Raw genomic sequence first — 21,000 nt, forward strand, 5'->3', positions numbered from 1 at the left:
CGCGGCGCCGCCCGCCAAATTCGGCGGGAAGCGGCGGGGCGGGCGCCCGCCATGAGCGGGACGGTGATCCCCGGTACGCCCATCGCCGTGGACTTCTGGAGCGTGCGGAGGGCGGGCGGCGCCCGCCTCTTCTTCCTGTCGCACATGCACTCGGATCACACGGTGGGGCTCTCCAGCACCTGGAGCCGCCCGCTGTACTGCTCGCCGCTCACCGCCCGCCTCCTGCACCGCCGCCTCCAGGTAGGTGCGCCCGGCCGCCGCCCCGCTCGGCCCGGCCCGGCCCGGCCTGCCCTCACCACCCGGTCCCCGCAGGTGCCGACGCGCTGGATCCGACCGCTGGAGGTGGGGCAGAGCCACGTGCTGGGCGAGGAGGTGACGGTGACGCTGCTTGACTCCAACCACTGCCCCGGCTCCGTCATGTTCCTCTTCGAGGGCACCTTCGGCACCATCCTCTACACAGGTACGGGGCAGGCCCCCGCGGCCCCCGCCACGGCCCTCGCCCCGCCCTGACGGCCCTGTCCTTGCAGGGGACTTCCGCTACACGAGCACCATGCGGGGTGAGCCGGCGCTGAGGGGCCGCCACATCGACCGCCTCTACCTGGACAACACCCACTGCCACCCGCACCGGCCCCTGCCCTCACGGCAGCGCGCCACGCGCCAGGCCGCCCACGTCATCCGCACGCACCCGCGACACCAAGTTGTCATCGGTGAGTGCCACCTCACGCCGCGGTGCCTTTGCCTTCCCCTCCCGTCGGCATGGCCCCTTGGCACCCTCCCCTTGGCAGGGGCTCGTGCCCCCCTGCCCCGTCCCTGGTGCGCTGCTCACGGCTCTCCTCGCAGGTGTGTACAGCCTGGGGAAGGAGACGCTGCTGGTGGACCTGGCAGTGGAGTTCAGCACCTGGGTCGTGGTGAGCCCCTGGCGCCTGGAGCAGATGCGGCTGCTGGAACTGCCTGATGTGTTCACCACCGAGGAGGGGGCCGGCCGGATCCGTGCTGTGGATGTCACTGAGATCCGCTGGGATACCCTTGTCAGCTGGAACACGCTGCAGCCTACCATTGCCATCCTCCCTACTGGCAGGCCCGTGAAGATCACCCACCCCAACATCCATCCCATTCCGTACTCGGATCACTCATCCTTTTCGGAGCTGTGCGAGTTTGTGAAGTGGCTGAAACCTTGCTCGGTCATTCCAATCGTGAGGGGCGGCATGTGCCAGGCTTACTTTCAGAAATACCTAAGTTCTGCCCCCCAGGCGCTTCCTGACCTCAAAATCCCAAAGCCTGTGCAAGAGTCGGTACAGCAGCAAAGCAAAAGGAAGGGGTGGGAACCCATGTGTCTCTTGAAAAGAGTTGCCCGGCATTCTGTGTCCCGAGGAGTTGTTTATGAGTCCCCAGAGAAACATACTGAGAAATCTGAAGAGTTCACAGGTGTTAAGGTTCTTCAGCAGAACTACTGTGAGTCAGCTTTCTGCTCAAAAGAAGGTTGCACTTGTTGTCACACGGGTAAGGAGAAAGGGGAGGAAGAGCTGAGCGGAGAACAGCCTGGAGTAGCAAGAGCAGCTAGTGCTGTTAGCCAGGCACCTGTTTCTGATGAGCACTTTCCAACTGGATTTGCAGAGCATTATTTACTCACTCCCTTAAATGTTCTAAAGCAGAATTCCTCACAGAAATTTGACAAGCTGGTAGAAGATTTCTTTAGGAGGGGAGAAGCATCCTGAAAAATTATGTGACTCTTGCCAATGCCAATGCAGTTGACAGCAGTGATTCTAGAGGTCTTACAACTGCATCCCATTCTCTGTGCCCAAGTTTCCTGTCAGAAGAGAGGAGCTCAGTTATGGGCTCTACTTTCTTTACCTATTATTAGAGGACAAGGAGGAAACTAGAACCAGTTTGTAGGCATTAGATTTTTTAAAATTTATTTATTTTTGTATCTCTGTCTACATCTGTTGGGTCTCCACGCTACGCTCGGGCAGTGCAGTCCCACTGCGTGTGTGCCTTGTATCTACTTTTTGCAGTGACTTAGTTGTCTCTTGTGACAAAAGATACTGCCAGGTTGATTCAAGTTGAGCTGCAGAGGGCATGAGCTGCCTGCAGCTGAAGTAATTAATGGGGATGGATGTGATGAAAGCAAGAAGGGGGAATCTGAGAGCCCCAAAGATTCTTCTTTCTATATGTCTGTAATACCTCATTGACAATGAGCAGTTCCTTCCAAGATGCATTACAAATATTACGTATTACGGTACATTTAAAAAATGGTGCTTAAAGAAATCTAGAAAATGAAGTGCCTCTAAGTCTATTAATCTATTTTCTATCTATTAATCTACTAATCATACAATCGTTTAGGTTGGAAATACCTCCAGACAGCACTGCTTTTGTATCCAGCCAGGTGCAGCTGGACACAGTTCTGCTCTCGTGAAAGCACCATCTTAATGTTAACTGTCAATCCTTTTTCAGGTTACTGGCTGGAAAAAATAGAAATTGTCTTGAGTTCTGGACTTTACGGAATGGGTTACTAGATCCTCTGCAGTCTCTGCACTCAGGGCTGTGAGTCTGAATTCTGCTTGACTGCAAAGCGCTTCTGGTAAGTGCCAGCGTTCTTCTAGGCCCATTGCCTTCCCATCCACTGCCTGTTCTTATCACGCAGTGGCAAATGGGATGGAAGATAATGAACCATCTGCTTAGTGGTGTAAAGTGCTCAGTCTTAGCAGCATTGTTTGGAAGGAATACTGTGGCTGAACAGCAAAATTGGATGTTAGAGGTCAGGCACTTTCCTGCTCCAGATCAACTGCAGAGAGGCACAGCCTGGCCGGCACAGTCAGGAAGTGTCAGTAGTGTGACTAGCCAGCAGGTACCCACTGTGGAGCCTGGAAACACTGTAGTTAGCTGTGCCAAACTGCACTAGCAACATCACAAATTGGCTCCCCATGGGGTCAAGGCAGCAATACTAGAGTGGAAATGGCCGCTAGGCACTTTCCTGGAGCAACAAACCAGCTGGTTATTCAGCTTTTTCTAGCCTCCTTTTCGTTACTTTCAACACAAAATGTTTCATGCCATCTTGATCAGGATCAGAGTCTCTTCTGAATGTAGTGTCCTGCAAGGTCTCTCCAAGACCAGTCAGCTAGATGGATTGAATTCCCTAAGTCAAGCCAGAAAAGGAAATGTTTGCTCTTTGAGCAAAGCTAGGGCTCGTGGAAGGCAAAGATGCCTGTAGATGCAGCAGCCACACCTGTTAAAAACAAGGCTGTCCTGAACAGTAATCAAGATGACAGACGGAGTGGGTATGTTTGGAAAGCTGTTTGGGAAACAGGAGTCCTAACTCCCAACCCTGTGCCTTCCCAGGCACTGCAACATTTATCACTATAATGTAAGCAGTGCGTCTCACTGGGATTGCCTGTTGATTGTGCCTGCCAGCTGCTAAGGGGACATCGGAAGTGATGGGACAGTGTTCTGTGAAATACAGTTCAAAAGGGGTAGCGAGGGCAGCTCTCGCTGTGGTCTGAATGGTCCTGTTTCTTGGAGGTTTCTGTATAGATTATTTGCTAATCAAAACACAACTGCAGAGCCCCATCAGGGCAGTGCGAGTGGAGACACCTGCATCTTTTGTAACATCTGAGACTGCCAGGGAAATAATTGTGCTATGCTTGTAGTGTTTTGTCTGCTGCTGGCTGCCTCGGAGATGCAGGCTGCAATTTTAATATTGTTGAAATTTAAGTGACTCATTTGACAGGCAGGTGAGTGAAGCACTGCTTGAACTCCCAGATTCCCGCGTGCAGCCTCTCCATTGCTCAGGAGTGCTTGCCTTCTGAGTCACTGCTCCATTTAGGTATGTTGCAAATGACCTCCGAGATCTGATGCATTTCACTGATGATGTTTTGTGGCACCCAGCCTTTCCTCCTTTATTCTTATCAACTATTCTTATCAATCATTTATTCAAGTAAGTGAAGCAGAGAGCCTCCTGGTCAACTTCTGGGCAAAATGGCGTTGTAAATGTTAATTCTTTACAGAAGCAACCCTGATCAGACAAAAAGAAGTGAAAATTGCAGAGACTTCAGAAGCTGGGGATCTGCACCCCATTTCTGAATGCTTAGTTAAAACTGCAGAAGAAATGGTGGCTTTTGTTACTGGAGCTTAAAAGGTAATTCCTGCCACTTCAGAAAGAAAGTATCCAAATTATATAGAGCCAAGGAAACCTAAAATCTCTCCATGGTTTTAAAAGGCAGTAGAAGCAGGAGAGATTTGACCAACAGTCAGCATGTTGGAGATCCTTGCCTCAGCACAGCAGGTGCATGAGGCATTTTAGAGTGCCACAGGTTTCCTCCCTCTCTTAGGCGTTAAAATACTACTTTTGTGTATTATCCTGAAATCCTGGAAAACAAACCATGGCCTTGTGGGGAAAACTGGCAGTATAGTATTGCTGAGCTCTAAGGTTTCTGAGAATCCTTCAGCTTCCCCTGAAGTCTCCTGGCAGTAAATAGCTGGCCTTGTTCTCCCTCATGCTTGCCTCCAAAATTTCCCACTTTTCCTAGCACCAGCCTAGCTCACAGGGGAGTGTTAGTGCAGCCGAGAGCTGGAGTGTCATGTACACCAGGGTCTGAACATGCTGCTTCTAGCTCAGCTGCACAGAGCTCTGTCAACACTGCTACCACAGGTGTGTTTCGCTCACAACAGTGACAATGAGAAGCTGTAGCCAAGTATTAGCTTGACTGGGGGATATCTAAGGGCCACATGCTTGGAAACTTACAGTTATCCTGGCAAGAAAAAAAAAAATGGTGCTCACACCAAAGCCCTCCCAAATCTATATATGCAGAGCATGCTTGAGCTGCTTATCTCTGTTCCACAGTTGGCAACCAAGCCCCAGTGGGATCAAACAACTCACCCAACGCCTTACAGAGCCGAAAGAGGAGCTATGGACGAGCTGAGTTCCTTTTGGCAAGTTTTCGGCACTGTTTTAACAAGCTGTGATCAAATGCTGGCGTGTCGTGAGGGCAGGGCAGGCTTACGGTTCTGGCAGCAGGGCTGCCTGCTGAGCTCCTTCCACACAGTTGCCTGTGAAAGTCCAGTCACTATATTATGAAACAGTTTATTTGACTCTAGCTTCTCTAAAACAGAGTAGAAAATCATGAAGGGGTACCCTGCCTGTGCTATGGAGAGAAGGAAATATACTCTAAGTTTAGGTTGCTACCAACAGACTGAGGTAAAACTAGCTGGTGCACTACACAGCAGACAAGTGTATAATGTAACTTTGTAGGGAACACCCTAGACCACTCTGCTCAGTAGTGTTTCTAACTCTGCTTCCCATACTTCCCATACAAGGCTAAAGCACTTATGACAACCTCTCTCTTTGCTGCAGAGCTGCTGTCCATTTCTGCAGCACGGGTAGTTCTTGTTATTTTCTGGATAAGTGTGTAATGGTGAAATCTTCTTCACCAAGAAAACTAATTCAATGGGTTTACATAATTTCCTATATGGTGTGTGTAGCTTTAGGCTTATTCCAAATTAACCTCAAGCTTAAAATCTCTGGCTTTGTGCTCTCTTATGGACCCTTCTGAAAAAGTAGTAGAACGTGTAGAAAAGGAGAAAAGGTAGAGTCACCCTGATAATCATGTGAGGTGCCTTCTTCAAACGAGCTGCTGTCTGGCTATGGGTGTTCTGTGTGCATTTGCAATTCCTTCTACTAAACTTGGGCTCTTTTGCTAAGGTCGCTATAGTGCCTAAATTTTCTTTGCTGGCACTTTGTACTTGGCCAAGTGCCAGCCTCAGCACAAGCGGCCGTAAGTGTGCAGTAAAGTGTTTGGGGCAGACCTTACTTGACAGCAAGCCTCTTGACCCTGGCTCAGGGAGCCTGGGACTTTGTGAGCAGGTGCTCAGGAAGATGAGAATATTTTCATTTTGTGTCCACGCTCCACTCATGACAGACGTGCAGCATGGAGCACCATGTGGGGCTGATCCTCTGCTTGCTTTCCAGGCATTGCTACCAGTAAATGGGGGAGCATAGGACTCGGGCCATCTGCGAAGCTGGGCTCCTCACCCCAACAGGCAGGAGCTGCAGAATTGCATGGGGGAGGAGGGAGAATCTGGGGAGCGAGTTCCCCCCTTCTTGTAGGGGATGAGTTCCACAGTGAGCCCAGAGCACAGACAGTGTCAGGCTCCCTCGGGTTTCAAGGGGCTCCAAGCCAAGCCCTCGCTGAAGTGTGTTCCATACTTTCTTGCTTTGGAATTCACTGTAAGCCTGAAGAAAATAAGGCCAAGAGAAATGCAGCCCCTAAGTCCTCCATGCAGGACTGAGATATTCTTTAGCAGATAGTACAGAGGGGTGAGCTCTGATTTTGCTAGAGGAAGAAAGGGGAAAATGTGATTTCTTGAATCTTAAGCACACACACATATTACTGTAGGATTTTACACAAAAGAGCAATACTGTCCTATTCATGCTTCTCTGCTGGCAGCTTGTCGTCTCACTGTCCATTGCAATGTTACTTAGTGCTCCAAATCATGGCTGCAGTTAGAGTTGCCCAGCACTCTCTCATGGAAAAAAGTTGCACTTAAGTTTCTGCAAAGTGGAAACCCTCCTCAATACACCCCGAGCCTTCTCCCTCCCCGGGGGATCTGCGGTGGCCCTGAGGATGGTTTAGAAAGGCACTGGTGTCATAGTAAACACCAAGACAAAGGCTCTGTCAGTGTGCATTCCTGGAGCCGAACTTCAGCACTGTGCTGGCTGCAGAAGTCGTGACTGTCGGGAGGGCGGAGGTGCCTCTGCAGGGGAGTCCAGCCCTCGCGGCAGGGGCGTGGGGGGTGCTGTGGGGGGCCCCAGGAGCGTTTTCTTTCCTGGAGCTTATGTTGCTTTCAGCAGTCTCGGGGGGCCGATTTCCTTCTGCGTTTCAGAAGGATCAGTACAGTAATATTTCTGGTTTTATGTGTAGCGGCTATTACTGATACGTCCCTGACCGATGTGCTCTTTGCTTGGTGCTGGAACTCGGCACTTCTTGTCTGAGGACCAAGACCCGTCAGACCCTCAGGGAAGTTGTGTTGTTAGACGTGCTCTGACATTCGGGGATGTGTAGGCATGCTTTTGCCAACAGATCACTGCGACCTGTTAACGAACGCTCCGGAGTTACAGGGCCGGGTTTCCAGCAGCCTCAAAAAGCCCGAGATTACGATGTGCGGTGGCTTTTGCTAGGCTGGGAGTCTCCATCTTTCACCTTATTTCTGGCTTTGCCTATAATGATCTAACTGTAGCAAACAGTGGATTGCGAGATCGAGGTATTTTTATTTTTTTACTGCATGTTGTTTTTTTCTGCTAATCTTCATCTCCATCTGGATGCAAACTACTAGCCTTGGTTCTTTATGCTCGTTAAAAGGTGCAAGTTCGTGCTTGTTGCACTGCTGTTCATGTATGAGTAAATATGAAGCTGTGAACGTTTCTGAGATTTTGGTGAGAGTATCTGTAAGCATTTTAAAATATTGTAAGCATTTGAAAGAAAACAAAGAAATGTCTCTGTAATACTGACTCTGGAAGAGGCCGCATTAAAAAACCCTTAGCGGTGGAGTTGCGAGTGGGTGACGCTGATCTGGCCCGCCTGATCCCTTTTAGAAGCGTCTGAGGAGACGCTGGCCTCCGCTCGCGGCCGCGGTCCCTTCCGCGCTCGTTTAATGGACGCCGGCTGGTGGGAGACCCCGCGGCTGCCCCGGGGGCGGCGGCGGCCCGGCGGCAGCACGCAGCCGCGCCACTGGCGTGGGCTGCCGGAAAGGCTCCTGGGCAGCGGCGCTGGAGTCCTGGGCACCGGGACCGGAACGACTCTTGGCCCTCGCGCAGCCGCTTCACCACAGCTCCGACGGACGGCCTCGCCGGTCCGGGCGGAGAGGAGGCCGCGGAGAGCCCCCCCGGGCCCGCGGCGGCCGGCTCTGTGCCGCCCGTCCCGGCCGACCTTCCCGGGCCGGCCCCGCCCTGGCGCTTCCGCGGCGGCGGCGCCCGCCCGCTTCCGCCTCCCGCGCGTCACGGCGGCGGCGCGCGCGGTCACGTGGGCGGGCTCGGCGCTCGGCCCGCCTGGCCGGCTCGGGGCTCGGCTGGCTCAGTCTGGCGCGAGCGGCCGAGGGGCCCGGAGCGGCGCGGCGGGAGCGCAGCGGGGGCGCTCAGGCCCGGGCGGCAGCGGCGCAGCGCGGGGGGAGCCCGGCCGGGCCGTGGGGGCGCGGCGGAGCCTGGCGGCGGCGGAGCGGCCTGGGGGCTCCCCCCGGCGTGCGCGGGCCGAGCGGGCCGGGCCGGCGGCCACGGCGGGGCTATGATGCGCCCGCTGCGGGGCTCCGCACCCCCGTGTGTCCCCCAGGCAGGTCCGGCCCGCGGCTGAGAACCCCCCACCGGCGGTGAGTGCGGGCGGGCGGGCCCCGCCGGCGGCGGCGGCGGGGCGCGGGGAGGGCCGGCGCGGCCCGGCGGGCTGGGGAAGCCTCAGCGCCCGCGCGGCGGAGGCCCGCCCCCCCCCGCTGCGAGGCGGCGCTGCGGGCTTCCTCCGCGCCGGGGCGCGGGGCGGGCCGGGGCAGGGAGGGCTCGGGCCGACGGCGGCGGCTGTCCGCCCGTGGCTGTCCGCCCGCGGCGGGGCCGGGCCGAGCGAGCTGGCTAGCGGCGCGCTCCGGGTCGTCGTCCTCGGGCCGTGGCGTTTCAGACCGTGCGTCAGGCGCTGCCCGGGGGGCGCGCTCTGCGGGAGCGGCAGGCTGGGAGTTCGACTCGTCTGGTTTAGGGTTCCCGTTGACTCTCTTTCTACAGTGAAGGGGGGAGCAGGCCTGGGGGCGGGGGGGGAAGTGATCTTAATTTTCTCAGCATCTTCCCCCTTCTGTGCTGTCTGCCATTCTTCAGTACTGTCTTACCGTCTTGTGCTGGGGTTTTTTTAGCCTTTAGAAAGCTGGATAAAGAGCTGTCTGCTTCTTATGTTATAGGCAATGAGGCAAAGTAAAGTAATTCCCCCGGAGAGCCTCGCTCTGTGGATGCTCTTAGGATCAGCAGTTCAAAAGGTTACTTTCTGAGGTGGTAGGCACCACATGATGCTTAGAAAAATAATTGTCATTCTGTTTCTTGTGCAGATGGAGGATCTTGTTCCATCGCAACCTGCTGCCACTAAGCAGTCCTAATGAGTTCTCCGCTCCCTTTTCAGGTATGGCCTCACAGCTGCAGGTGTTCTCCCCTCCGTCAGTATCCTCGAGTGCCTTCTGCAGTGCCAAGAAACTGAAAGTGGAGCCCTCTGTCTGGGATGTTTCAGGACAGAGCAGTAGTGACAAGTATTATACCCACAGCAAAAACCTCCCAGCAGCTCAAGGGCAAGCAAGCTCCTCTCATCAGGTAGCCAATTTCAGCATCCCTGCTTACGATCAGAACCTCCTTCTCCCTGCTCCTTCGGTTGAGCACATTGTGGTTACAGCAGCCGACAGCACAGGCAGCAGTGCAACAGCATCCTTCCAGAACAGCCAAACCCTAACACATAGGAGCAACGTTTCTTTACTGGAACCATACCAAAAATGTGGATTAAAAAGGAAAAGTGAAGAGGTTGACAGCAACGGTAGTGTGCAGATAATTGAGGAACATCCACCTCTCATGCTGCAAAACAGACCTGCGGTGGGTGCTGCGGCCACAACCACCACGGTAACCACTAAAAGCAGCAGTTCCAGTGGTGAAGGGGATTATCAGCTGGTCCAGCATGAGATCCTGTGCTCTATGACAAACAGCTATGAGGTCTTGGAATTCCTGGGCCGAGGGACGTTTGGGCAGGTGGCGAAATGCTGGAAACGTAGCACGAAGGAGATTGTAGCCATCAAAATCCTGAAGAACCATCCTTCCTATGCTAGGCAGGGCCAGATAGAGGTGAGCATCCTCTCTCGCTTGAGCAGTGAGAATGCTGACGAATATAACTTTGTTCGCTCCTATGAGTGCTTTCAACACAAGAATCATACATGCCTTGTATTTGAGATGCTAGAACAGAACTTATATGATTTCTTAAAGCAAAATAAGTTCAGTCCATTGCCCCTGAAATACATCCGGCCAATTCTGCAGCAAGTGGCTACTGCGTTGATGAAGTTAAAGAGCTTGGGTCTGATACATGCTGATTTGAAACCAGAAAACATCATGCTGGTGGATCCTGCGCGCCAGCCCTACAGAGTGAAGGTGATAGACTTCGGTTCAGCCAGCCATGTGTCTAAAGCAGTGTGCTCCACTTACTTGCAGTCGCGCTATTACAGGTAAGTACTGACACAATGCTCACTTTCATATGCTGCGCGAAAGAAAAGAAAGCTGATCCTGATGGGGTGCTAGGAGTTTGCTTCTACAAATACTTAACTCTTCTGCCATTACGTCTAATCCCAGTTGAGGGGGGAGGAGGAAGCGATCAGCCTATCCACTCTTCTGCACGTTTCCTGGAGATTTCTTCTGAAATTTGTATGTAAATAAATAGAACTTCTGCTTTGCAAGTATGACATAATATGCAGTCCCATACCTTCCTTCTATCCCAGATTAGTGCAGTAAGTTGATTTTACCTTGTCGCTAGTTTGTGATGATGTGTGAAGTAGCAAACTGGGGAAGCAGTATGCTACTAATAAGGAGTGCGTTTTGGATTATTTGCTGTGATCTGAAACTAGTCCATTAACCATGGTCATTTAGAAGGGAGAGAAGTCAAAGGGATGCCAATTTCTTTTTATCCTGTTTCTTCTGGTTCCATCTTTATCTGAACCCGCTTCATGAGCACATGGCTTCCTGTATCAACCCTTGGTAAGTCACGCTTTCATGAGACCTGTAGCTCTTTTAAAACGGGGATGAGCTAGATCTCTGCTTCCCTTAGCAAAATGTAGAAATGGCTTCTACCCTACTCCTGTCTAAAAATTAAAAATAGACAATGGGCAAAAATGTTAAAACTCAGAAACTGTGTAGCTAAAGCAAGCTGTGCTTTTTCTTTCAATTATTCCTCCAGCTTGGTTCTGTTAATAGTGTGTATTTCAATGTAAGTAGCAGTAGACTTCAATAAGTGGATGCAGAAAGAACTTCCGGCATCAAAGGGACATGAAAAAGTCTGTGCTGTGTGTCAGGGTTGCTTTCAGTGGAATGTGAGCTCACTTGACGCAAAACTTAACTAGTATCTAGTCCTTCCAGCTGGGACGAGACAGAGGACTCGAGACACTCCACCCCACCCTGTGTCTCTGCTCTGTTTGATGTCTTTCCCGTCTTCCTAGCTTCAGTTTAAAGCCCTAGCTTGTTGTAGGCTTGTTCTGTTCATTCCTCATACTCCCTGTAACCTTGCCCCTCTTTGTTTTGTTTTGGTTTGTTTGTTTTTTTTTTACTCCCTCTAACACCAGGTACCAGCTTTCTGTGCTATTTCTTTCATGTGATATAGACTTTTCTTAATCCATTCCTCATGATCTTCACTGAGCTTGTTGGCACCAATCTTTCTAATCCTAAACTACTGATTGTTATTTTTTGTAATGCAGTTGTCTTCTATGCACCATAGCTCTATTAAAATGTTCGCTGTCTAAAAAGCACTATTAGTTTTGTTGTTGTTGCATCGAAAGAGGTGACTGCTGATCAAGAATCTGCTCTATCTGACTTGCTACACATGTGAGCAAAGCAGTTTGAGGAGGCATATAGTGCTTTCCAGTTTCTGATATCACACAAACCAGACTTGGCTGCGGCAAAAGCAGCAAGGGATGATAAGTATCTTAAAGGGGCTGCTGGGAAGGAAGCTGTCTGCTTCGTCTTTGTGTGCAGCACTGAACTCCGAGCCACTTCCGTCTCCCTGACGCGGGGTGACTGATGCTGCCAGAAACGCAAATAACCTGAGATTAGATGGCGTTTCAGACTGTCTGCTTGACTGAAGTCAAGAATGCTGTGATGTGGAAATCTAATATTTAGTGATATGTAATTAGTTTAATGGTGATGATTACTAAAATCCATAATCTAGGAACTTGTGGCGATGGTGTAGAAACCAGCTTATTGTTGGAGAACTGGGTTGCTTTAACCATATTCACATTAAATTAGTGTTCAGATGAGTTCTAAGTTGGAAATTTTTTCAATGCTGTGTTTAATAAAACAGTATAGACCAATTCTTCATTTGGTTCTCTGTCAGCTATTAAAAACAAACTTCTCATTCTGTGTTCACTTTTTTGTTTTTAATACCTGTTACTGGCACTTGTGTAACCTCTGTCTCCTGTAGAGAGATCTAAACTAGCCAAACTTGGGTACTGTAAGGTGAATTTTCTGATATGTATACCCTGAAGGAAAAAACCTTCCTTCACTGATTATGCTCAGTGCTGCTGGAGGTCATCTTGTCCAACAGCCCTGCTCACTCAAGGTTCTGATTGTACTTCTGGCAGTTGGACAACTCGCATCGGTCTTGATGACGCTGCTGGAGCCATACATCCAGTTGGGATGTCGTATTGGGTTTGTCAGGGCAAGCGTGTTAAGGCTGAGGCAGGTTCCCTCTCTCCACAGGCAGTACTGCTGCCTCTGCAGTGTAACCCCGTTCAAGAAGGGCAGTTTTACTGCCATGACATAGTTGACTTAAAGTGTGAGTAGAAGTGCCCATGAAGAATTCTTTGGCTCTGAAGCCAGGTATGGACTAGGAGTAGACTAACTCTGGTAGTCATGCTTCTGTGCAGTGACTAGTTTCTGTGGCAGTCCTGAGATCTATTAGCAGTAATTCCTGACCTGAAAACCAGAGTATACGCTTGTTACATCAGGTACAGAAGGGTATGGATGCTTTTGTTCTCCTTGGGGAGGATAAACAATAGAAAGAAGCAGACAGCTTGCAGAAATGAAAAATGCCTGGGAAGACTGATCTCCCTGCTGTTCAGAGTGAGGTTTACTCGTGTCCTATGTTATTTGTAGGTACAGCCATCATGTGAGTCTTACTCTGATACCTACCTCCTGATGTTTCCTGTGGGTCAGTGTAGAGGCACCTAGTAAACTGAAGATACTGAGGTGAAGGACTAAACAATTTGGGCCGTGAGAAGGTGGCACTGAGTGTTGAGGGAGCTTGCAGAGTGCAGTAGTATCTGTTTCTTACCTTTGCTTTGGGCTACATGACCTACTTCTGTCCCAGTCATGTTGGCCTGGGAAGCAGCAGTGCATGCTGCCAAATCTAACTCTCTGCTTGCTAATCCAGCTCGGAGTGGTGATCATGTTATTCACTGCATTGCTAGTTGCAGTTATACAAGCTTCATATTACCATTATTCTTCACAAGGGGGAGGGGTAAAGACCCATGTGTAAACGTGGTGTGTTTTGAAATGCTAAAAGTCAGTCTCAGATTTTTCCACTACTGCTGTGAATCCTTGTCTCTTCTGAGAGTGCCTGAGCATATTTGCCAGCTTTGGAAGTCAGAGTTTGGCAAGCGTGTATGCAAAGAAGGAACGTTGTTGATTTCTATTTCAAAGAGTTTAAGATTAAATCACTTTAATCTCTGACAGACCAGCTATGAAAGTGACCTCTGCCTGTTGTCCTGTTTCAACTCGCATCTCATAAGGCCGCTAATTATAGTGGTGTAAAAGGAGATAAGAGAGGTTCTGATTTACCAGCTCTGTCCTGCAATCAAAATGAGATCAGGTGGCTTGTGAGAAGTTAATTTATTTAGTTTCAGGGAATAAAATGCATAGAGTTCAACTTGCTATCATTTTGGTATTGAGGTTTTACAATACCTAAGTCTCTATTCCAGTGTGTAGTTAAAGACTAACAAACTATCACATCCAGCCTTTTTTCCCCACTAATCTCTCTTTCCATTGGAATTGGTGGGATTTTTTTAATGCACTTGTGAAGGATTAGCATGTTCTGCTTATTCCACAAGCCACTTATATTTTAGTTTGTTTGCCAGTCTAAACCAAGGAAACTTATGCATGCAGTGTTCCTTATATGTCAGGTTTGGGTCCTATCTGAATTGGAAATTCCTGCATAAGTAGGATAATCAAGAGGATCACTACAGTTTGTTGATGATGACTAGTAGACTAATGGCATATGGGGTTCTGAAAATCCTGTGTGAATGACTGCATCATACTCGCTGTGCTTGTGAAGAACAAAATACTACAGAAATGGATTCCTCTTGTTTGCACCTGTTAGCCTATAAAAAGTTGGATCTATTCCAGCATAGTTTCTTTAAAATATAAATGTTTAGCAGGACATTAGCATTGAAATACCAGATACTTATCATATTTGCATAATCATTTTATACTTTCACATATGTGAAACTATTCCGAAGTCGACTACTACCAGGGATAGACAAACAAGAAGGTAGAAACAGATCAATGTCAAGTAGAGCAAGTGTCAGAATGTCTTAGCGTAAATAATCTGTTATTCTGATTACTAAAGGTATATCATGGCTCTGTTTTTGGGGGGCTCAGACGTAATAGAAGAACCTCCTTGCTTTAAAGCTGAACGATAGAGAATAGGTACGACCTCACTGCAGCAAACAGCTGGTTCAGCTGTTCTATCTTTTTGATAGATCTTGTGCTTTCTTAGGGGCACTGTGCCTGAGCAACTGGGATGAGAGCATTTGTTTTGGAGACTGGCTAATGGTAATTATGTAGTCACCTAAAACAAAAGCTGTATCTGTGTCACCACGACACAAAGGGTGATTAATTGGAGAGTCACTTCTTGCCATGTACAAATGGTTGGGACATTCAGGTTGAACAGTTGAGAAAGGTGAGTATCAGATCTATTGACACCTGTACATTGTGCAAGCCCTGTTTTTTTAGAATTCTGTAGAAAGATCAGAACTGGTTTCAGAGCTTTTTTTAACAACAGAAATATCCACACTGTAACACAAGAAATGTCACGCAAGCCCTGGGGCATGCTACCCAAGTCACAACCAGAAAATAGATAGCCTGGAGTTTAGGACCTTTCTGTCTTCCTTTGCGCTTGTGTTAGTTATGCATGAAGAAGATCAAGGAGTTTGTGTTTCCTGTACTTTCCAGAGTAAATTCCCACACCAACTCACGTGGTTTTTACAGCACTTGGGTTTTATGCTGTATGCAAATGTATGACCAGAATTTAGCCTGACAGAGCGGCATCGGTTTGTTTCAGAACTGTGTGTAGGTGAAGAGTTGTACTAAAACATCCCTTTGTGTTATGAGTCACTTCCAGACAGAAATCTCCCTGAAATTCCAAACCCTGCTTGGAGTTTGAGTTTTTTTCATCACCTTCTCGTAAAGGCTAGGCCAGACAGGTAAATTTTGCATTAGGTGTGGTTCAGTGCACAGAAACCTGTAACACAACCTTGCAAAGCAGTCACAATCTCCAGCTGTGTTCTCTCCGTCCATTTTAAACTTGAAACTCTCCAAACAAACCCTGTATGAAAACCTTGTGATAGAAACCAAGCAGCTCTCCGAAGAGCTCCTTCTTCTGGCTCTGCAGATGCTGTTCTTTTCCACATGAAAACAGGCAACCTTCTGCAGCTGGTTACCTGGGATCCTGAGACCTTCTTCCGAGAAAAGTCTGATTGCTGTTTGCCATAACTTGTCTTCCCAATTCTGTTAGGGTAGGTTGTGTGCTGTCTCAGGGGTGCTTCACACCATACATACTGGCAGGTGTAATTAAACTGGTTACTGAAGGAGTAACTTCGTATCACAGTTGCATAAAGGCCCTCCAGGAGTTGGAGGGCACCACGGCAATAAAACGAATCCAGCCGTGCCACTAAGTGATAAAAAGGTTGGGATCTGTTAGGCCACCTGAGGAAACATCTTCTGCTTTATAGTGAATCACTTAGTTTCATACGGATTTATTTGTGCTTGGAGGAGAGAAGGAGGGGTGTTATCCAGAGCAATTTATAGGAAAGAACTGCATGCTTTCAGAGTCAAAGATTTTACTTTTTTTTCTTTTTCTTCCCCCAACAGAGCTCCTGAAATCATACTGGGTTTACCGTTCTGTGAAGCTATTGACATGTGGTCACTGGGCTGTGTGATAGCTGAACTGTTTCTAGGCTGGCCTCTGTATCCAGGAGCATCTGAGTATGATCAGGTGAGAGTGCGTGGCGGATGTGGGGATGTTCAAATGAAATCACAATGATCTGTGTCCGGACCCTCTGAACCCAATGTATTCTATGTCAAATTTCATCTAGTATAAGTTGCTGTTGTCTGTCATCTTAAGTTCATTTTCTCTCTGTGGTGTTCCCATTGCCTGTCTGTCTCTGTTGTTGTACAGGAGAGCATGAAGTTCTGTGTGTTTTAACTTGAGTTGAATGTAGTCATCCAATATAGAGAGTCAATTTACAGTTAGCCCCCCAGCTTCCAAACGCAAAAGCTGTTGAAATACCTTCCTGTCAAAACAGAAGTGAGGTGTGTGTCCTAACTTGAAACGCCCTCTGTAATTTCACTATGAGGGCAGTTTTTCCATGTGGAGACAGACCAAGCCTATCATTCCTGTCCTGTTAATACCTACAGCAGCCCTAATTTTTAATGCAAAGTGTGGGCCCCAAGCTGTCTCTAAAATACAAGGGCAAGAGTCTGAAAAGGCATCGTGAACTAATTAGTTCTTTCCGTGGATACTTAGCATTATTACCTGGGCTAGTCAGTTGCCTATAAAAGGACAAAAAGTCTATGAGAGAGGTTTTTTGAGGGTAACCTTTCCACTGGTTTTTATGGTGGTATCTTGTTACAATGCTTGGTATAGTTTTCCTTAGGTGATAAAATACATGAAAACTTACTAAGTTTGAAAACTTACTTGTGTTATATCTTCCCATCGCTATAAATTTCCGAAGGAAACACAGTATCTTAATGAGCAGAGTAAGTTAGAAGTTAACTGAGGTACAGCATGGTGGTTTCCTTGCACACTGACTTTTGTGTAATTCTGAGAACCTTATCTAGTCATGTAGGTGGGTGGGGAGGAGGTGCTTTTTCCATTGCTTAATAGACAGGATTTTGCAGTCCTTTGTGAGCAGCATGAGGTGTGACTTCATGTGGCTGATTTTGATATCTGAATGGCCCTTGAAAAATAAGGATGACTTGCTTTCATATTTTCTGAGATTCTGCAGCAGCAAGTAAAAGCTCAAGCAGAACTTGTGAGAGGACCTCTCCAGGAATGAGTTCATGGGTTGGAATGGGATTTACAATTATTTTTTAAACACCCTTTGGCTGTAAAGCAAGAGTTATGTCTCATGAAAATACTAGAACTCCTAGCTGAACTATTCTGTAGAAACAAAAAATACTCACCTGCAGACGCTTCAGATCCACACTGGCATAAATGAAAAGTGAGTCAATAAATTCATACAGATCACAAGCTATAACAGTGAGTTAAGTGCCCTGCAATGTTCGGCTGTTTTGGCACAGTGGAATAGCAGGAATTTTGCACGTAAGAAATGAAACATGCTAAAGGACCTATAATTGATAACTTGAACAAAGCCTAGTTACCCTAACACTGTGTTTCCAGTTCTCATTTTATAAACCAGATTTATCAGGGGTTTTTTCTTAAACTTTTAAATAGGCTCCTTTGAGGGGAGAGTCATGACAAAGGCGATGTCGCATTTTTCGCTGTACATCTTGAGAGCAGATAGCATTAGCAATTGAGCAGCATTTGGAATATTTTAAAAAGCTTATTATTGTGGTTTTTTGTAACTTGCTATTTTCTTTTGAGCATACCTTCTTATTTGTTAGTCCAGTGTCTTACTGATACCGTCACAACTATTGAGATGCATTTTCCAAAATTCTGAGCCATTTTTTTTGTTACATGTAAAGCAAAGTATATTAAATGCTTTTGAGGATGTAAGAATCTGATTGTACTAGAGGTTTGGTCTTGCTTTCTTGGTCAGTGAAAGCTTTGCCATGACATTATTCTGAAACTGTGTGCCTAGAGTATATGAAGCCAGTCACAGCAATGTTGCTTGGATACTTATGCCTTCAATTATATATACATACATGATAACTTCTGTGGTACTTTTTCTCTCAAAATGTGTACTACTTACATTGCTGATATTAAAGACTATTGGTGTTACTTCATCCATGTCTGAAAAGCTTACAGTCTGCTCACATATACTGGGGCAAAAAATATTTCCGTAAAATAAGAAAGATGTATTTAAAACCTAAAATTTCTGCAGATAATATGATGGAAAAACTTAAGTGTCCTTATAAATACTTGAGATAGTCCCTTTAATTTTGCAGTTTGCAGTTTCAGTTATCTGGGTATTCTTTATTTACAGGTTATTTCCTATTTGCTGTGAACAAACCTGGCTGATAATTACTCCATTAGCTATGAGTTCTTTATATTGGGAGTCCTCATTCTTTTAATTTTCTTTCCTAGATTCGTTATATTTCACAAACTCAAGGCCTTCCAGCGGAGTATCTTCTCAGTGCAGGAACGAAAACAAGCAGGTTTTTTAACAGAGATCCAAATTTGGGATACCCACTGTGGAGGCTAAAGGTTTGTCTGTCTTTTTAATTCCCAATTCTGTTTTGTTCATTGAAGACTTGATATAAATTCACACTTAGTTTTAGTGTGCTGTGAAAACATTCTGAGTGAAGATTGGATTTGAAATGCCATTCAAATATAGCTGATTTGTGTATTTCATTTCAGAAGCTGTACAGACCTCCTGGTACTCATCTAACAATAGCAGCTGTGCATGATAGTACCAGCAAAGAGTGGGTGTTAAAGTAATTGAGATAATGGTTACTTATTATGGCCTGCTCAGTCTTGGTGAAGTATGTCATCTTGTTGTCATCTCCTGACAATACAAAGAGTAAAATAGGGAGTATTTCATGATGGTATTTGTTAGTTTAACAGAAATCTATTTGTGTATTGGCAGAGGACAGGAAAGAATCAGATGTACACTTCATTTGCCTTTAAAGCTAAGCAGCAAAAGGAAGGGGATTTTGCCTTTCTTCTTCTTTGTAAAAGAGGGATTTAAAGTATTTATAGCCTCTTCTCTTCCTAAATCAGAAATCTTCAGTTCTTCTGGCATTAGGACTACCTAACGAAGCCTTGAAATGGAGTCATCCTGTTGTTAATTCAGCTTTGCAATGAATGATCTTTCCAGTTGAGGAAATGAGAACCCGTGGCTATTTTGGTTTGGCCTACTGGCATGTGATTCGTCTTAAAGCAGGCAAAAGATCACCTGGCTCGACTTGTTTCTTGCTGCTTTTTCTTTATCAATATGCGATATCTCAGTTTATATTAACAAATGCTTTCTTTTATAGACCCCAGAAGAACATGAGTTGGAGACGGGAATAAAATCAAAAGAAGCTCGGAAATATATATTCAACTGTTTGGATGATATGGCGCAGGTGTGTGGAGATCTTGTAACACACAGATAACTATCACAATAATTACATACATTATTGGGATCTCTAAAAATGAGGCTCCTGTGCCAGAGCAGTCCTTTTCCACATGCTGTTGAGACACTGGTGTAGGTTTGCCATGGTGCCAATTTGCATCAGAAATCACTGTATTAAAGACTATCAAAATTATGAAGCTGTTAGAAATTTCTTGGGTTTTTTTAGGCCTTGATCTGGTAGATGCAACAAATGTGCTTAGCCTGTTATCACTAGTAGCAGTCAAGCAGTAGGAAAGCTAAGCACTTCCAGATGCGTTTATAGGATTAGGCCTCTTACTGGACTTTGGAAATGTTGACAGGAGCTACAGATCGTTCTATTTTTTCATTCTATTTTCAGAGGTAAAATGAAGGAATATCTGAATGTTTTTAATATCATGAGGCCTCGAATCTTAAATACGTTGGTCTCAATTTTATCTTGCTTTTGTAGCTGTTATCATCACTTTACATCTGTACAGAGAATGTAGAATCTTGCCATTCTGATTTGCTAGCCCCTTATAGCCCCACACAAAAAATGAGGGCATATTGCCAGGCAGTGGAGAGTGAAGCCTGGTTGATATATATTGAACAGACCAACTTCAGGTTGAGATGAGAATTCCATGTGTAAGCTTGGCTTCCTTTTATAGAATGAGCAAGGAAAAGGTTCTGTGTTAGCACTGTAGTACCTAAAATTAAGCTGGCTAAGAGACAGAAATGCTTAATAAATATATCTGCGTGATGTGAAATTAGTGAATTGTTAGGTAGCAATTAGTTTGATGTTTGTTAATTGATTTTATTTTCAAGGTGAATATGTCTACAGACTTAGAAGGGACTGACATGTTGGCAGAGAAGGCTGACCGAAGGGAATATATTGATTTGTTGAAGAAAATGTTGACAATTGATGCAGATAAGAGAATTACTCCACTGAAGACTTTGAACCATCCATTTGTTACAATGACACATCTACTGGATTTTCCACACAGTAATCAGTAGGCTTCCTTAGATTTCTTGTTTTGTTTCAGGAGGACTTATTGGAAACACAGAATAGCACTTTTCTGCTTTCTATCAATGCTGTTTTCTGCAGTTTCTGTCTGATCTGAAAATAGCAACGGCATGTGTAAGGAATGGAATGTTCATAAGCTTCCTTTTTGTGTTTTAGGACATTCTTTGTTGGTTTAAAAAAAAAAAACCATAAACCTAAAGGCATGTGCATAAAGTTGGGAATCTCTCATGTCTCTGTTGTACTGCTTTTACATATCTGATATTTTCCTTCTGTCATTCTGTTTCAGTGTGAAATCTTGCTTTCAGAATATGGAGATCTGCAAGCGAAGAGTTAATATGTATGATACAGTGAATCAGATTAAGAGCCCATTCACGACTCATGTTGCTCCTAATACAAGCACAAATCTGACAATGAGCTTTAACAACCAGCTCAATACAGTACACAATCAGGTATAGCATCTTTTAGCTGTTTTATACTAATCAAAGAAATGGAGTAGTCTAATTTTGTGCCTTCAGGCCAAATCCTGTTCTGCAAAATACTCTATTTAAATTGCTCTCCAGAATTTGTAGTCTTCTCTTGAAATTTAATTTTCCAAAACTCAGGCCAAGGCAGTCTCTTTACTTCACCTAATCATATTCGCCTGTCAGTTCAGCAACATAAGTAAAGTTGGTGCAATTCATGTTTTTTCTCCTATGTTGTCTTATGCCTTTTACCTGAAACCTTTTCCTGGTGCTTCCTTCATAGTGTAATAC

At 46.5% G+C, this 21,000-nt stretch overlaps 2 protein-coding genes across 6 annotated transcripts in view; both read left to right on the top strand.

The window, feature by feature from the left end:
* On the top strand, window positions 1-9,225 carry DCLRE1B (DNA cross-link repair 1B). Of its 3 annotated transcripts, none has more exons than XR_012677357.1 (6): window positions 1-240; window positions 313-460; window positions 528-707; window positions 841-1,500; window positions 2,452-2,578; window positions 9,135-9,225. XR_012677357.1 is itself a non-coding variant. In XM_075174256.1 (4 exons), exons 1-4 carry the CDS (start codon window positions 52-54, stop codon window positions 1,713-1,715), a joined length of 1,392 nt encoding a protein of 463 aa, XP_075030357.1. In that variant the 5' UTR covers window positions 18-51; the 3' UTR covers window positions 1,716-1,927. The 3 variants fall into 3 exon arrangements, 1 of the variants encoding a protein (XP_075030357.1); XR_012677358.1 differs by lacking the exon at window positions 9,135-9,225 and adding an exon at window positions 4,838-6,697; XM_075174256.1 differs by lacking the exons at window positions 2,452-2,578; window positions 9,135-9,225 and having other exon boundaries at window positions 18-240; window positions 841-1,927.
* The window catches only part of HIPK1 (homeodomain interacting protein kinase 1), a 26,317-nt gene continuing 13,515 nt past the window's right edge, over window positions 8,199-21,000 (top strand). The window contains exons 1-7 of one of the 3 annotated variants that reach the window (XM_075174250.1): window positions 8,199-8,352; window positions 9,135-10,212; window positions 15,842-15,965; window positions 18,240-18,359; window positions 19,133-19,219; window positions 20,050-20,234; window positions 20,535-20,697. In XM_075174250.1, coding sequence (XP_075030351.1) covers window positions 9,137-10,212; window positions 15,842-15,965; window positions 18,240-18,359; window positions 19,133-19,219; window positions 20,050-20,234; window positions 20,535-20,697 — 1,755 coding nt within the window. In that variant the 5' untranslated portion in view covers window positions 8,199-8,352; window positions 9,135-9,136. Of the gene's footprint in view, window positions 8,353-9,134; window positions 10,213-15,383; window positions 15,487-15,841; window positions 15,966-18,239; window positions 18,360-19,132; window positions 19,220-20,049; window positions 20,235-20,534; window positions 20,698-21,000 lie in introns of those variants that run through there. The other 2 variants (XM_075174249.1, XM_075174251.1) reach the window with 2 other exon arrangements.

This window comes from Calonectris borealis, chromosome 26, assembly GCF_964195595.1.
Source record: "Calonectris borealis chromosome 26, bCalBor7.hap1.2, whole genome shotgun sequence".
In the NCBI taxonomy this organism is placed as follows: Eukaryota; Metazoa; Chordata; class Aves; order Procellariiformes; family Procellariidae; genus Calonectris; species Calonectris borealis.

Excerpts from the sequence above, each read along its gene's own strand:
- DCLRE1B (XM_075174256.1), top strand. The coding sequence starts at position 52 with ATGAGCGGGACGGTGATCCCCGGTACGCCCATCGCCGTGGACTTCTGG. Across the intron at positions 461-527 it reads CGGCACCATCCTCTACACAG|GGGACTTCCGCTACACGAGC; the intron begins GTACGGGGCAGG and ends CTGTCCTTGCAG. Across the intron at positions 708-840 it reads GCGACACCAAGTTGTCATCG|GTGTGTACAGCCTGGGGAAG; the intron begins GTGAGTGCCACC and ends CTCTCCTCGCAG.